At 40.4% G+C, this 15,877-nt stretch overlaps 1 protein-coding gene across 6 annotated transcripts in view; it reads right to left on the minus strand.

Moving 5' to 3' along the window:
* Positions 1 to 15,877, minus strand: part of CSGALNACT2 (chondroitin sulfate N-acetylgalactosaminyltransferase 2) — a 46,707-nt gene that overhangs the window by 7,413 nt on the left and 23,417 nt on the right. For 2 of the 6 annotated variants that reach the window (XM_050804309.1, XM_050804308.1), the window contains 3 exons: positions 12,583 to 12,761; positions 9,391 to 9,485; positions 1,072 to 1,153 (listed from right to left, as the gene is read on the minus strand). In XM_050804309.1, the coding sequence (XP_050660266.1) occupies positions 1,072 to 1,153; positions 9,391 to 9,485; positions 12,583 to 12,761 (356 nt within the window). Of the gene's footprint in view, positions 1 to 1,071; positions 1,154 to 9,390; positions 9,486 to 12,582; positions 14,420 to 15,877 lie in introns of those variants that run through there. The other 4 variants (XR_007728803.1, XM_050804310.1, XM_050804312.1 and 1 more) reach the window with 4 other exon arrangements.

Raw genomic sequence — 15,877 nt, forward strand, 5'->3', positions numbered from 1 at the left:
AAAAACGAACGTGATATGGACCTAGAATGTATATAAAATATATTCTATGACTTGTATGCTGTAGAAAGGCAGCTAGCCCTAAATGAATCAGAAGACATGGAATTAGGTTTCAGCCTGCTTTATTAAACTATTCTTTGACACTTTATTTTTTGATGGGTAAGACTGAAGCCGGGGGCTGGGCATGGTGGCTCATGCCTGTAATCCCAGCACTTTGGGAGGCCAAGGTGGGCAGATCGTTTGAGCCCAGGAGTTCAAGACCAGCCTAGGCAATAAAGTGAAACTCCACCTCTACAAAACAAATACAAAAATTAACTGGGTGTGGTGGCGCATGCCTGTGGTCACAGCTACTTAGGGACTGAGGTGAGAGGATCGCTTGAGCCTGGGAGACAGAGGCTGCAGTGAGCCAAGATCGCGCCACTGCACTTCAGCCTGGACAACAGAGGAGCACCCTGTCTCAAAAAAAAAAAAAAAAAAAAAAAGAAAGAAAGAAAGACTGAAGCTGGCGTGGAGGATGGTTAGAACAAATTATTCATGGGCCATCTTTAGACTTAGGAGAATGCACGACTAAGGTGTGATTCCAAGACGCTAACTCCAATCAGTGCTAGAGAGAGCAGGTCTTCTTTCATTTGTATTAAATACTGGGATTTTGTGTAACAGTTCACTAGACAAGTAAAGGAGGTTTCATCTTAAAAAAGTGTGAAAGTCCTTGGTTTAGACAACCAAGATTACTTCCAACTGTAACAACCCATGGGCAGAACAGTAAAGTTATAGAGAAAGCTTTTGTAAGAGTACTCTAAACAACTGCAAATACAGGCAACAAGTTAAACAGATATTTTTAAAAACAAGTGTTTTGATTTTAAAAGCACAATATTATACTTTATCTTTATGACCTTTTTTCCTAGTCAAAACATTAATTATAAACTTACTTTGCCTTTTGTATATCCAGTTTCTCTTTTTAGCTAACCTTAGACACTCATAATTTAGTAGGAAAACAGATCTGAGAACTTTTAGCAAAATACCATTAAGCCTGGAATAAAGAAAGTCCTATCCTTAAATGTAAAGTATACTTACCAATGGTCAGGAAATCTGATCGATACTGACAAGTCATTCCAAAGCCAAAATCTCGCCAAAAGCCAGAATCCTTTTTATGAACCTTAGTTAAAAAAAAAAAAATCAATTTAATTCCATAAGAAGCAGAAGAAGTTTTAATCAATGATGAAACAAATTATTTTCTAATGTATACTTTTTTTCCTGTCATTTATGTGACTAAGGATCACATGCACTTATGTTATTAAATCTTTACAAAACAAATAAAAATAGAACTCAAAGCCTGTACAAGGTGCAAGCTGAGGTTACTAATAATTAGTGCGGTGCCTGACTTCAAGGGGCTTACATTCTAGGACAACAGTTGCATAAACAAACTGTAACACACATGATCAGCCTTACACAGTAGACCTTTTCTGGTGCCTACCCAGCATCCATTCCCCCAGCCCCCTTCCTATTGGTACAGTTTTGTTCTGGTAATTACCTGGCCCTGGGCAGCCCATGAATTCTGGGAAGCTGCTGTCACCAGTAGATTCAGAGTGGGCCATGAGTCTCTATACTAGTGAGAGAGTCTCACCCCACTTACCATAGGAACTGGCTCACTAATAGGTATTTGAAAAAAGTCAGGCCAAGTAGGTAAACCAGGGGGGTTGTTGGGAACTTTGGAAAACAAAGCTCCCTCGTTCTTCTAAGAGACTCCCTAGAAAAGACACTTGGTCATAGGGCAGGGTCAGCAAACGATGGCCTCTGGCTAAATCTGGCCTGCTGCCTGCTTTTGTAAATAATTTTAGCGGAACATAGTTGTGTTGATCTGTTTACAAAAATTGTCTATGGGTGCTTTCACAGTGCAGTGGCAGAGGTGAATAGTTGCAGCAGAACTCTATGGCCTATAAAGATTAAAATATTTCTTATCTGGCTCTCTACAGAAAACATTTGTTGACCTCTAGTGCAGGATGCAGCTATGAAGCTTGGAACTGCCAAAGTCCTTTTCTACCATGTGAGAAACCAGCTTTAATATGAAGCTGTCACCACTGAAGTCTAAGTAGAGAAAGAAATTTAAAACCAGGGCATTGATGACACTGAGTCCTTGGAATCACTTCTACTTACAAGTTGAAGCCTGATAAACCTCTTATTTTATTCATACTTTCAACAAGTGTTTAATCTTTTGGATATGGTTCTAGTAACTGGGGCTTAGCAGTGAACAGAGGTGACAAAGTCCCTGCCTTCAAAGCACCTTTGTTTGGGTGGGAAAATAGTAAATAAATAAATATACATTTTAGGTGGTGATACATGCTACAAAGAGGCAACAGCTATAACTAGGGATGGAAAGTTGCTAGTGTATGCTACTGTGGTATGTACAGAAAGCAAAATAGTGTATGGATGTGGAATGTGGAAAAGATTTAGGTCAGAGACTTCACAGAAGTCCGCAAGTGATTGAATGGGCAGGAGTAGGGAGTGAAGGAGAAGGATCAACCAAGACAATAGCAGGTTTCTGTCCTGAACAGTGAGTATGTAATGGTGAGTGAAGGAGAAGGATCGACCAAGATGACAGCAGGTTTCTGTGCTGAACAGTGGGTATGTAATGGTGCCATCACCAAGATGAAGCCCAGGGGAAGGGGAAGCCCAGAGAGGAACAACATGGAGTTGGTTCTGGCCATAATGAATCTGAGTGATCTGTATGGCCCCTACACAGAAATTCCTGCAGATAGCAGGAATATCAAGGTCTGTAGAGGGGACAAATTTTGAGAAGAGTGGGCACAGTCTGAAACTGCTGCTGTACAGAATAGGAGACTCAACAGGAAAACATAGAATGAACCAGGCAGCCCTGAGGGCTCAGTTCAGACTGGAGCTGATGGATGAGGTTGGCATTTTTCTTTTCCATTTGTTTTTCTTTGAGCTGAGGGGGAGAACTTCTTCCCCTTCTAGAATGTAAAGCTCCCTGAGGGGAGGACTTGTGGATTCTGTTCATTGCTCTATTCCTAGTACCTAGAACAATGCTAGGCACATGGCAAGCTTTCAATAAATACATGTTGAATAAATAAATATATAGAGAGACAAAACTTTAGTGGCAAAATTATGACTAGACTCTATTATTATTATTTTGAGATAGAGTCTCACTCTGTTGCCCAGACTGGACTGCAGTGGCACAATCTTGGCTCACTACAACCTCTGCCTCCTGGGTTCAAGCGATTTCCGTGCCTCAGTCTGCTGAACAGCTGGGATTACAGGTGTGTGCCACCACACCCGGCTAATTTTGGTATTTATAGTAGTGACGGGGTTTCACTATGTTGGCCAGGCTGGTATCGAACTCTTGCCCTCTGGTGATCCACCCGCCTCGGCTTCCCAGAGTGCTGGGATTACACATGTAAGCCACCACTCCTGTCTCTAATATTCTTATCTCTTTGTTAAAATATAACTGTGATACAAAGTATTAAAAAGCAAAACACCCACTTTGACATCTCTACATCATGCCAATTCTGATTTTATAAGTACTATAACTTTGTAACTTAGTTTCTCTAAAAATTCTTCAAATATTATCAGACTTAGAGAAAGGAATCATTGGTTTTGTTTGATTTTTAAAGCAACACATTTTCACAGAGGAAAGTAGAAGGAAACTCAAATTGTCCATAATCCTCATTGTTAATATTTTCTTGCACTGTTTTATCTGGCCTCCTAAGCATGTGGGAGATGCAGTTATCCACACATAACCTAGATACCTAAGCCTTGGCCTCTCACAGAATGCCAGATCCCTGAAGCCAACTAGCAACTTGGCACCTCCCCTTGGATGTCTGATAAACAACACATGCCTACTATGGCTCCAGTTGAATCCTGATCTCTCCTCTCCCATTCCTTTCCTTTGCTCATTTCCTACATCTAATCCAACAGCAAGCTCTGTCAGCCCTATCTCTGAATCATATCCAAACCTTTCTCCGTAACTGTAATACACTGTCGCTCAAGCCACAATCATCTTCACTTGTCTACTGTGAAAGCCTAAACTGGCTGCTGCCAGCCAGAGTAACACACAATCCATTCTCCCTGCAAAGGCTTTCCAACACACTTAGCATAAAATCCCAACACCTTCCAGAGGCTTAACAAGCTCTACATGCCCTGGCCCAGCTATATGACCCTCACCGGCTGTGCTCCAAATACCCTAGGAAACCCAGTAGCTGTTCTTTCTGCCTGAAACCACTATCCCCCAATCATAGCCTAGCTGGTTCTTTCCTGTTCTTTGGACAGCTCTGCTCAGCTTCATCTCAGAAATGCCTTTCTGATCAAACAAGTCACAGAAACCACGGAGTCAGTCTTGGCAACTCAGTCTGTTTTAATGATTCACATGGCACGTATTATCTGATTTTACTTTCTGTCACCTCCTAATAAATAAAGGTCCTCACGAGCAATAGCCATATCTGTTAGGGTCTAGATGTCAGGGTGCCAGTGGTGGATAATGCCTGGCATCAAAGGGACCCTCAATATTTGATGAATTAATATAACAGAGGCAGTGTGTGCAGTGGACAGGAGTAGAGGCTGTGGAGCCACATCACCCGGGCTCCTGGGCCTACCCAGGCCAGTGTGCACTTGGGACAGGCACTCGACTGCAGCACAGCTGTGACAAAGGGGGCAGTAATAGTACGTACCTCAGAGGTTGTCAGGAGGATTAAATGAATTAATGTGTAGGCAAAACAGAACAAGTACCCTGCACATAGTAAAGGGTTCATAAAAATATTAGCTATTATCATCATTCAAATGTTACCTAAAATATAGATAAGCTATTTCCCACTTTTTAGCTTTACAGTTTTCTCTACATTTACATTGCTGTATTTACATTTCACATTTTCCTCGATATGCAATATCCACCACAGAATGCACCAGAATTCAATTTATCCTTTTATTATTAGTTTTGCTTGCTTTTAATGTTATCAATTTATGCATATTACTATCATGTAGCTTGATTATTTCCCCACGAGAGACTGCTGGGAGTGGAAATTACTGGATCAGAGGGATGAATCTGTTTAGAACTTGACCCAGAGAACTGGCCTGAATCCCCAACAGGAGCGATGGAGGAGCTCCCATCCCCCAGCCTTGCTCGCATGGCTTTCCTTTTTAAAAGCAGTGACCTAACAGCAGAAAAAAAGCATTATACTGCTGTTTTAATTTATTCCTAGTAAGGCTGACTATTTAAATGTGGTGAAACTAGAACTTGAAGTGCTTAAACTGAAGTTGCTATGCAACACCTAGAATGAATCGGCATTCAAATCATTCTTCTCCTACAACCCTCCAAGCCAGGCAAGAATATTAGCATGCTTTGGCCGGGTGGGGTGGCTCACGCCTATAATCCCAACACTTTGGGAGGCCGAGGCCAGCAGAGCACAAGGTCAGGAGTTAGAGACCAGTCTGGCCAACATGGTGAAACCCTGTCTCTACTAAAAAGACAAAAATTAGCCGGGTGTGGTGGTGTGCGAATATAATCCCAGCTACTTGGGAGGCTGAGGCAGGAGAAACCCGAAGGCAGAGTTTGCAGTGAGCTGAGATCGCGCCACTGCACTCCAGGCTGGGCAACAAGAGCGAAACTCCGTCTCCAAAAAAAAAAAAAGTATTAGCAAGCTTTTACATTCCCTTCACACTTATATGCTGACTTTATTTACCTCTTCTTGTTTGCTTTCAATTAATGTATAACCTTTTATTTTGGAATAATATCACTTGGTTAAGGTGTCTGCTGGGTTTCTCCTTTGAAAAGTTTGTTTTTTCTTTCCATACTATATTCTTTGAAAGTGGGTCCCCTAGTTCCATCTACTGGAAGAGGGAGTATCTACATAAGTTATTTGGAATTCTGTAAGGAAGATTTGTCTTTTCTTTCTTATCTAGTCTAGTCATTTAATATTTATCTGCTCATTCACTTACTCATTTATATCTGTATAGACTCATGGCTATTTATTTGATGCTTTGGGTTATAATCCAGGTCATTGTTCAGGTTGTTCCAATTTGGGCACTGGGAGCTCTTTCTGTTGGCTCCTGCCCCCTTTGACACACTCCCCCTGTCTTTTTGTTGAGTGCTTTCTAACTTTCTGGCGCTGTAAGATGCTCCAGGGTCTTCTTGTATATTTTTTGCCTGTGCCCTGGAATCAACCATTTCTCCGTGGATCTCTGGCTCCTTTGATTGGAGAACAGTATTGGAAACTAAGATTTGGAAGCTGAGTGTGCTTGTTACTATTAGGGTGTCACTGGTTCTAGGCCCTTTCAGCTGACAGTTAGGTAATACACACATAAGTATACCATGCACATAACCCTCTGACATCTTAATCCCAAATTGCTATTAATTGCCTTTTTATTATGTCAACTATTTACACTATTACATCAACAAATGTTTAGACTTAATTTTTTTGTTGTTCACTACTATTTATTCTCAAGTCCTCCTCTCTCAATGTATACATTTATCATTTTGCTGGACTTGATTAAAAAGATCTGTGAGAAATAAATTCTGAGTCCTTGAAAGCTCAAAAATGTCTATTTTATCCTAAAATAGTAGGTCAAATATTAATTCTAGAATCAAAGTTACTTTTCCTCAGGATTTTCATAGTATTGCTTTATTGTTTTCTAACACCAGTGTTGTCAAAAAGAAGGCGAATGTCAATCTGATTGTTACTCCTTTGTGAACAAGCTGGGTTTAGATATTTTTAGTGTCTCTGGAAGCTATTAAAATTGTTCCTTTACTGTTGTTCTCCAAACACCAGAAGATTTGTTTCTGCTTAGCTCTGGAAACTTTTCTTCCATTTCCTCCACTCAATATTCTCTCTTTTCTGAACTCCTATTGATAATTTGGGAGCTTCTGGCTTGATTCTCCTTGTCTCAATTTTTCTCTCATGTTGTCTCGTGAACTTTACGTGTTCAGTTGGCTTGTCTTCCAGTTTACAAATTTGGCTCACCTGTAACCATTCTGCTATTCAGACCATTTACTGATTTTTAAAATATTTTCACAATTCCCAAGTTCTGATTTTTTAAAGCAACAAATCCTGTTTTATGAACTTAACATTTTCTCTAATCTCCCTAAAGATATATTTTAAAATTACTTTCTGTCTGTATTCACACACTCATGTGTTAATTTTTCTGTGTATTAACACTTGGTCCCTCTTTCACACTATTGTTTTTCCTCAAATGTTTGGTTAGTCTTGGTTAATTGCTACTCATTTTTGTTTCAAGTGTTGTTCGGAAGTCCACGGCTGTTAGCTAAGATTAAAATGGCCTATCTCCAGTCACAGTCAAGGAGGGGAGAACAGGGTCTCAGGGGAAATGTGCTAACAGAAGCTCACTTTTGTAGTCTAGGGGCTCCCTAGCCACCCTGACCAGCCTCTCCAGCCCCAGGGACCACACGCACTGCTTTAGACTGAGGGTCAATCCCTGTGATGCCTGCTACTCAGCACACCTAGAGAAGCATGTTTACTCCAGGCTCCCTCCATTCTGTCTGCCATGAGCTCAGAGGATGCAAAGCAGCCCCATCTTCACTCACTGTTCTCTTGAACACGTTCTAGTCTGTTCTCTCCTCCAGAAATCTTATGCTGCTATCATCTTACAGAAAGTTCTCAAAACTTATGGCTGCTAACACCTTCTCTCATTTTCCAGTACTAATGTACTCTTTTCTTTAGAATAATTCACTGTCAGATATGGCAGATGTGGGTGCTCAGTTTGCCATTTTGAACCTATTTATATTTATATTCATAATACTGGCCTAGAGATAAGATAGAGGGGGGTGTGTGTGTGTGTGTCTGTGTGTACTATGCCAAGTGTTGATATCAGGATAATGGTGGCCTCATAAAATATGTTAAGTACATCATATGGTGCTAATATTACCTGCTCTTTGAGAGTTTGGAAAAGCTCATAAATTAAAACATTGTATTTATGTACCTACAGGGTAACTTTTTGATAACTGTTTTTTAAATGGCTCTTAATTTCTTCAGAGCTTCCACCTCTTTTGTTTTGTTTTTTTGAGAAGGAGTCTCGCTCTGTTGCCCAGGCTGGAGTGCAGTGGTGTGATCTTGGCTCACTGCAACTTCTGCCTCCCAGGTTCAAGCGATTCTTTTGCCTCAGTCTCCCGAGTAGGTAGACTACAGGCTCGTGCCACCATGCCTGGCTAATTTTTGTATTTTTAATAGAGACAGGGTTTCACCATATTGGCCAGGCTGGTCTCGAACTCCTGACCTTGTGATCTGCCTGCCTTGGCCTCCCAAAGTGCTGGGATTATAGGCGTGAGCCACCATGCCCGGCCCACTTCCACCTCTTTTATTCATAAAATACTAACATGAACTTAGCCTGTGTTCATATTTTATAAATTTTCAAATCTTTCATTTTATTTAGAATTTAGAAAACTTACCCTATAAAATTGATTTATCTCAATGTTTTCACTTTCTAATTTCCAATGTTTTCCTTTTTACCCAAAATGTGTCTACCTTACGATTAAATTTTTTGTACATAAACATAAGCTTCTATATTTCTCAATCTATTTTTGTTTTAACTTCTGCCTTTATCTTTATTGCTTTCCTTGAAGTTATTTTTCTTTTTTTTTTAAACATCTTAAAGTGACTTCTTAATCATTTCTACTTTTTCTTAGTATTAACAATAAAGGATTACGCTAAAAGCAATTTGGTATTCTGGACTCGATTCTGAAACAGAAAAGGACGTTAGTAGAAAAACTGGTGTAATCCTAATAAATCTGTAGTGTACTTAGCAGTAACTTACCAATATTAATTTCTTCACTTTGACAAATGCACCATGGTTACATAAGATGTTAGCATTAGAGGAAACTGGGTGAAGTATGGAACTCTCTGTACTATCTTTGCAACTTCTCTAAATCTAAATTATTACAAAATAATGTTTATTTAAACATTTAAAAAGCTTACATAAGCTTAGCTTTGGCAATAACTGTAAGTTTTGATATATGGCATTTATATTCCATGACTTTCCAAGTAATTTACCAGAGTATACTATTCCCTCTTATTTAGCAGAGTAGATTTGTATTTCTAGTTAGTAGGGTTTTTAAAATCAAATTTTTAGTATTAGTAAAAATAAGCTGGCAGAAATGACTGTACAATTTCCACATTCTGGGACATGAGGTTTTCCTTTATGACCTAAACTCTGCTCCCCTTACACTTAATTCTGAAGCAATAAATGTGAAAAGCATTTTATTGGTGGTATAAAGAGAAACTATGGAAATGTGTTTACAATAACTACAGTTTTTCTTTAACACTTTGCTCATGGGAATACAGTTTTTTACTGAAACTTTGTTTTCTACTTACACAGCAAACATCTAGAAAAGATCTTTAGAGTCTTTCATAACTGAAAATGTGAAAGTCTCACCAGCTGCTGCTCCACAGGTGGTGGCACTTCCTGGTTGGCATAAACAATGGCAGGATTGTAAAGACTGAACACCACAGGGTAAAACACCTTCTTACCTACAAATTAAAATATAGGTTTGTAACATACAAAGAAGTTATGAAGAACTGTTCCTTGTTGCAATATCTATTAAGTTTTATCAAAGTCTTTCTTATAAGATGATTTTATCTATATTTTTAAATATTCAGGCTACAGAACATCATGTTAATTTGATGAATATGATGATTTTGTAACATATCAGTAGGTTAACTACAACCTTACAAAAGAACAGAGGAAAAAACAAACTAAAGGGTGCTTCACATTTATTCCTTTTGACTTTGGGGAGATGTGTATTCATTACCTGAGTCATTTATTACTCATTATTTCATCTAATCAGTAGTAATAAATGTAGATTAACCTCTGATAATCACTATGAAACTTAGAAATGTCTGTTAAATCCACCCTTCAAAAATGAATCATTAGAAAAAGTAAATTCAAAAAATACTGTACAATGAATAGACATGCAGAGAATAATTAAAATATAGAAAAAATCTGAACCAAAATCTGGAAAAGTCAGGAAGATAAGGATTAAATTTACCTGATATAATAGCCCTTGGAGAAGACCCTGTCATCAGCATTCAAACTGACTGATCTAAAAGGATCATAAAGGCTAACTAGCCCATCTCCCTCAGTAGAGTATGGCTGGCTTCAATCAGATGTGATCACATGAAGTGTTCAGTGATTGTCAGGAAGTGTGGGAGTAACATGGCAACCTTTTTATTACAAGATCCCTAGCAGATGTTCATTCTACCGTTGTTCAAATACATTTAGGGATGGGGAGCTCAATTTTCCAGAGGCAAATCTATTTCTGGATATAAAATATTTCTTTTAAACTAAGCAAATATGTCTCCTTCAACTTTCACATTTTGCATTTCATGCTGTAAAATAAACCTAACCTTCATTTATTCATTAGGTTCAGAGAGTTCCTGAAAACTCTCTCTAACCTAATTAATAAGAAGGCAATCATTTGCATATGAATAGTTCCACACAAAAAAAATTTGCTATTAGATTCTTTAAAAATTTTTTATTTTTATTTTTTGGGACGGAGTCTTGCTCTGTTGCCCAGGCTGGCGATCTCAGCTCATTGCAACCTCCGCCTCCCAGGTTCAAGCAATTCTTCTGCCTCAGCCTCGAGAGTAACTGGGATTACAGGAGCAAGCCACCACGCCAGGCAAATTGTGTATTTTTAACAGAGATGGGGTTTCACCATGTTGGCCAGGCTGGTCTCGAACTCCTGACCTCAGTTGATCCGCCTGCCTCGGCCTCCCAAAGTGCTGGGTTTATAGGCATGAGCCACCACACCTGGCCTCTTTAATACTTTTAATTCTTTTAAATGAGCTAAAAAGCATTTAGCTACTGTGCCCAGCCAAAAATTTTATTTTTAAAGATGAGGTCTCGCTATGTTGCCTAGGCTGGTCTTGAACTCCTGCGCACAAGTGCTCCTCCTGTCTCAGACTCCCAAGGTGCTGGGATTAAGGTGTGAGCTACTGTGCTCAGCAGCGCCCCCACAATGTTTTTCTAATTGACTAATAAAAATGGTGTACAACATGATGTTTTGCTACATTCATATATTGTGAAATGACTAAATCAAGCTAATAACCATATCCATCACCTCACATAATTAACATGTTTTTTTTTTGGTGGTAAGAACATTTTTTTTAATGTTACTGGCTTAGCAATTTGTAAGTATACAATATATTAACTATAGTCACGTTTGTATAATAGATTTCCTGAACTTACTCATCCTGCTGAGATTAATGCTTTTTTTTTTTTTTTTTTTTTTTGAGATGGAGTGTCGCCCTGTCATCCAGGCTGGAGTGCAGTGGTGCGATCTCGGCTCACTGCAAGCTCCGTCCCCTCGGCTCATGCCATTTTCCTGCCTCAGCCTCCTGAGTAGCTGGGACTACAGGCGCCCACCACCACGCCCGGCTAACTTTTTTTGTATTTTTAGTAGAGACGGGGTTTCACCATGTTAGCCAGGATGGTCTCGATCTCCTGACCTCATGATCCACCCGCCTCAGCCTCCCAAAGTGGTGGGATTACAGGCGGTGAGCCACTGCGCCTGGCCTCTTTAATACTTTTAATTTTTTTTTTTTTTTTTTTTTTTGAGACGGAGTCTCGCTGTGTCGCCCAGGCTGGAGTGCAGTGGCCGGATCTCAGCTCACTGCAATCTCCGCCTCCCGGGTTTTTACGCCATTCTCCTGCCTCAGCCTCCCGAGTAGCCGGGACTACAGGCGCCCGCCACCAAAATGAACTAAAAAGCATTTAAAATTTGATTTAAAAAAATGTCATCTTCTCATTAATTTTTTTTTTTTTTTTTTGAGACGGAGTCTCACTCTGTCACCAGGCTGGAGTGCAGTGGCGCGATCTTGGCTTACTGCAACCTCTGCCTCCTAGGTTCAAGCAATTCTTCTGCTCAACCTCCTGAGTAGCTGGGACTACAGGCGTGTGCCACCATGCCTAGCTAATTTTTGTATTTTTAGTAGAGACGGGGTTTCACCATGTTGGTCAGGATGGTCTCAATCTCTTGACCTCATGATCCACCCGCCTCAGCCTCCCGAAGTGCTGGGATTACAGGCAAGAGCCACTGCACCCAGCTATCTCATTAATTTTCAAAAAATATCTACAACTTAAAGCAAAATATAGTAAAACACCTCAAAATGCAGTCTGGAGACCAAGCACTATCTGCATCTAGACTTCCATGTGAGTGTGTGTGCACACATGCATGGGGGTATGTTTGCATGTGTGGACACTATATGTCCAAAGCTGAGTGCTTCAGACTCACACACATCTCCATACCATCTGCTTAGCTCTTTTTCGACCTGCATTGCTCCTGCCTCATCAATTTGTAGATATCCTGTTCCTCTGCATTTCTTTATTTGACTTCAAATGTAGTCACTGGAAGTTGGACCCAAGAGAACAAAGGATATGAATTTCAAAGGGTCAAATTTTCAATTTCCTATTTAGTATTCCAGTTACATTATGCCTAATATAACTTAAAAAAAATACTGGGGTTTAACTGAAACTTCTCCCTCAAAATCACTTGATTCAAACTATAGGACATGCCGACACTGTTCTAAATTCTATAGTCAGCTCATCTACCAACATTTTACGCACCTGGCTCAGCATTTAACCGGCAGCTGTTAAGGAATTCGGCTGAGAAATAGATATCAACATCACAGAAAAACATCAAGACCTCTCCCTTGTCCCAAGCTCGGGCACCCACATTTAGTCCTCGTCCACGATTAAATTCTTCATTCAATGAGACCAAGGTGTAATTGTGAAAATTAGACTCACTATGAGGAAAGCACACACAACAAATGATAAGTCCCACTTAAAGTTACCAATTTTCTTCCTTCAACACAGCTTACAAAATATGTTTTACACTTCAAATATTTGATTATATTGGTTCTACATTCACACAGGGAAAGAAAATCCCAGCTTCATGTGTATGATTATCATCAGGGAGAGATATTCACCAAATGCCCACATTTGAGGCACATTTTGGTGGTATGAGGCTCCAAAAGTGTTAAAGTGGCCACTGCCCTTTGGAATCTTAAACACCTTCTGGGGAGATGAAAAATACACAAATGGAAAAAGAGCTGTAATGTCTGTTAATAAATAATGCATTCTAATTGGATAACACACACAAAGATCACTCTCCTCCTGCATCTGTTGGGTCTTTGCACACATGTCCCCTTATCAGAGGGATCCTCCCTAATACTACTTGAGAAGCAGCTCCGACCTCCCAGTCCTTCATCTCCATCCTCTTCCTCAGCTGTTTTCCTTTATATTGTCAGACATGTTTATTCCAGTGTCTCTTCCACTCTGTGGGAGCAGGGATTTTGTTTTGTTCGTTACTACGGACAGTGTCCCCTGATAGAGTAGGAGTTCAATAAATAGTTGCTGAATGAATGAATGAACAGCAGTTCTAAAAAATACATCGCTCATGTCTGGAGTAGTTAGATAAGATGTTAGAAGTGGAACGTGAGTTATGCCTTGGTTAAAATGTTGAATTCAGTGGTGAGCGTAAAGGTCATTCAAGAGAATTATTCCCAAAGGCAAAGAGGTAAGAATGTAGAAAGCATTTTAGAGAAAAGGGATCAGACAAATCAGATTGGTACAAAAGGACCCTAAAATGGGAACAGTGAGATAAGGGTCAAAGGAATCTTAAAATGGGAACAATGAGAGAAGAGTCAGACAGAAGAGTACCTCCCATGCAAGGTTAAAGAAATCGGTCAGTATCCTAAAGGTAAGAGAATCAGCAGGGCTTTTCTGCTAGGGCAGTGGTTCTCACAGTGAGGCCCCCAAACCCACAGCATCAGCTTCCCGTGGCAACGTGTTAGAGAAGCAAACTCTCAGACTACACCCAGACCCACTGAATCAGATGCTAGGGCTGGAGCCAAGCTTCTACATTTTCACAAGTCCTCCTGGTAACTCTGGCACTGAAGTTGGAGAACCGCTTACTGCAGCCTAATCAAAAAAGTAACATTTTAGGAGGATTATGCTTACAACAGTACAGAATGGGTAATGGAGAGATGGAAAAAAGGCTCAAATAGTGCATGGAATGGACTCCAAGTGCTCTGAGTGCCTAAGACTCTTTCCCCCATCTTAAGGATTATAAATCTCTCCTCTGTTGGGTGAAAACTGCCCACTGCCACCCCACATACTCAGCATCAAGTGGAGGCACTGATCACAGAATACCCCTCACTCTCTGCCCACCCCAACCACAGTAATTTCCTAGGGGTGGGGACCAGGCTTAAGCTGCGCCAGTCCCAATACCCCCACCCCACCTGGCCATAGTGACTGGCTCAAGAGTGGGCAAAATGTCCTTCCCTGGGATTTTCTCAACTGGAGCTGGGAGAAAGCTCTTTCCTCTCTGATGGCAAAGCTGAGAAGATGTGAGCCCAGAGCCGCCAACAGTCATATCCCTCACCATGTGGAAGAAGCCAATCTGCAACAGGAGAATGAAGTCAACATGCAGAGAAAAACAGACAAGGAGACAAGAGAATTTTGATGGTATTCAAGTCTCTGGTTCCAATCCCTGAGAAACCAGAGTTGTTTTGATTTTCTTCCCCAAATTTGGTTGTAACAATCCCTTTATTTCTGGGAGGTATGCAAGATTCTTCAATACTGCTCCTATTTTCCTTAAGTAAGCTCAAGGTAGGTTTACACCATTTGCCACAGAAGTGTCTTGACAATACTTCAGTATTACCAGTGTGAGCTCGTGGCACTTAGTAGGTGATCTAAAAACACTAAGGAGGGAGAGGAAGGGAAGAAATGGAGGAATGGGGAACCAGGGTTAGGGTGGTGGCAGTAGCAAGGAAGAGACAGAGAAGAGGTCTTGTGAAGTAAGTAGGAACTAACTGATTAGAGGTAACTGGAGGCAAAGAATAAGTAAAAGACTGTGGCTCTCAGAAGTCATGCCCAGGGGATGGTGAAAATGGTTTTACTTTGAACTGATAGAGGGCCATCAGGAGGAGGAGCTGGTATATGGAAGGGGAAGACAGTGAGTAGTGTCTATATATATCAAGGCTCTGAGAATCCCTGCAGGTCAGGGACTCAGATTCACCCATATATGCCCACTCTTCTTCCAACTACGCCAGACTCCCAAGCAGTGTACCTGGAACACAGTAGGTAGGACTCAATGAATGTTAGTTGAATGATTTGAGAAGAACGGCTGATCAAATCTGGGCTCTTGGCAAATGGCCACAACTGGCAGAAAGGTAAAGAAGCAAGTAAAGGATATAGAGCTGGTGTAACCGGTTAGAAATGATAATCAACCTAATAGTTTACATTACATATACTTACATTTACAAAATAGTTACATTTTACAAACATAACAAGAACATTTTAAGATGGAAATACTGGTTAGGTTGTCAAAGGTAAAAAAGCAATGAAAAAGAATAACAGAAAAGAATTTGGCAGTTAAGTCGTATCTTTGGGCCCATGATTTAGAAAGAAAAAGACTGAGAAGCTGAAGAATAATTAAGTACTAAGGGATTACTAATTCATCCATTCAAACCTCTGAGCATCTACTATGTGCCAGGTACTGTATGACTTGCTTAGTTATGAACTACTGTCTTGTGATGTTGAGCTGTGAAAGGACAGAAACGTAATGGTAGCGGCTGGGCACTTCAGAGTTGAGTGGGAGTTTCTTAAGGATATGGGAGACCTTGGCACTGTTAGCAGGGGGAGAAGGAGCCTGAGGAAATGGAAGGAAAGAAAGGTGACAAAAAAAGAGACAAGTTCAGAAGATGATTATGTCAAAGTGAAGGAATTAGATTTAAACAAAGGGAAAGCACCAGCAAATACACAGAAGGTGAATGGGCCAGAGAGAGCATCCTGATCATGCCAAGCTGCCTGTAAGCAGGGAAGGGAAGTTGAGTCATGTAGGGTTGCATGTGAAATG

The sequence above is a fragment of the Macaca thibetana genome, chromosome 9 (assembly GCF_024542745.1).
Source record: "Macaca thibetana thibetana isolate TM-01 chromosome 9, ASM2454274v1, whole genome shotgun sequence".
In the NCBI taxonomy this organism is placed as follows: Eukaryota; Metazoa; Chordata; class Mammalia; order Primates; family Cercopithecidae; genus Macaca; species Macaca thibetana.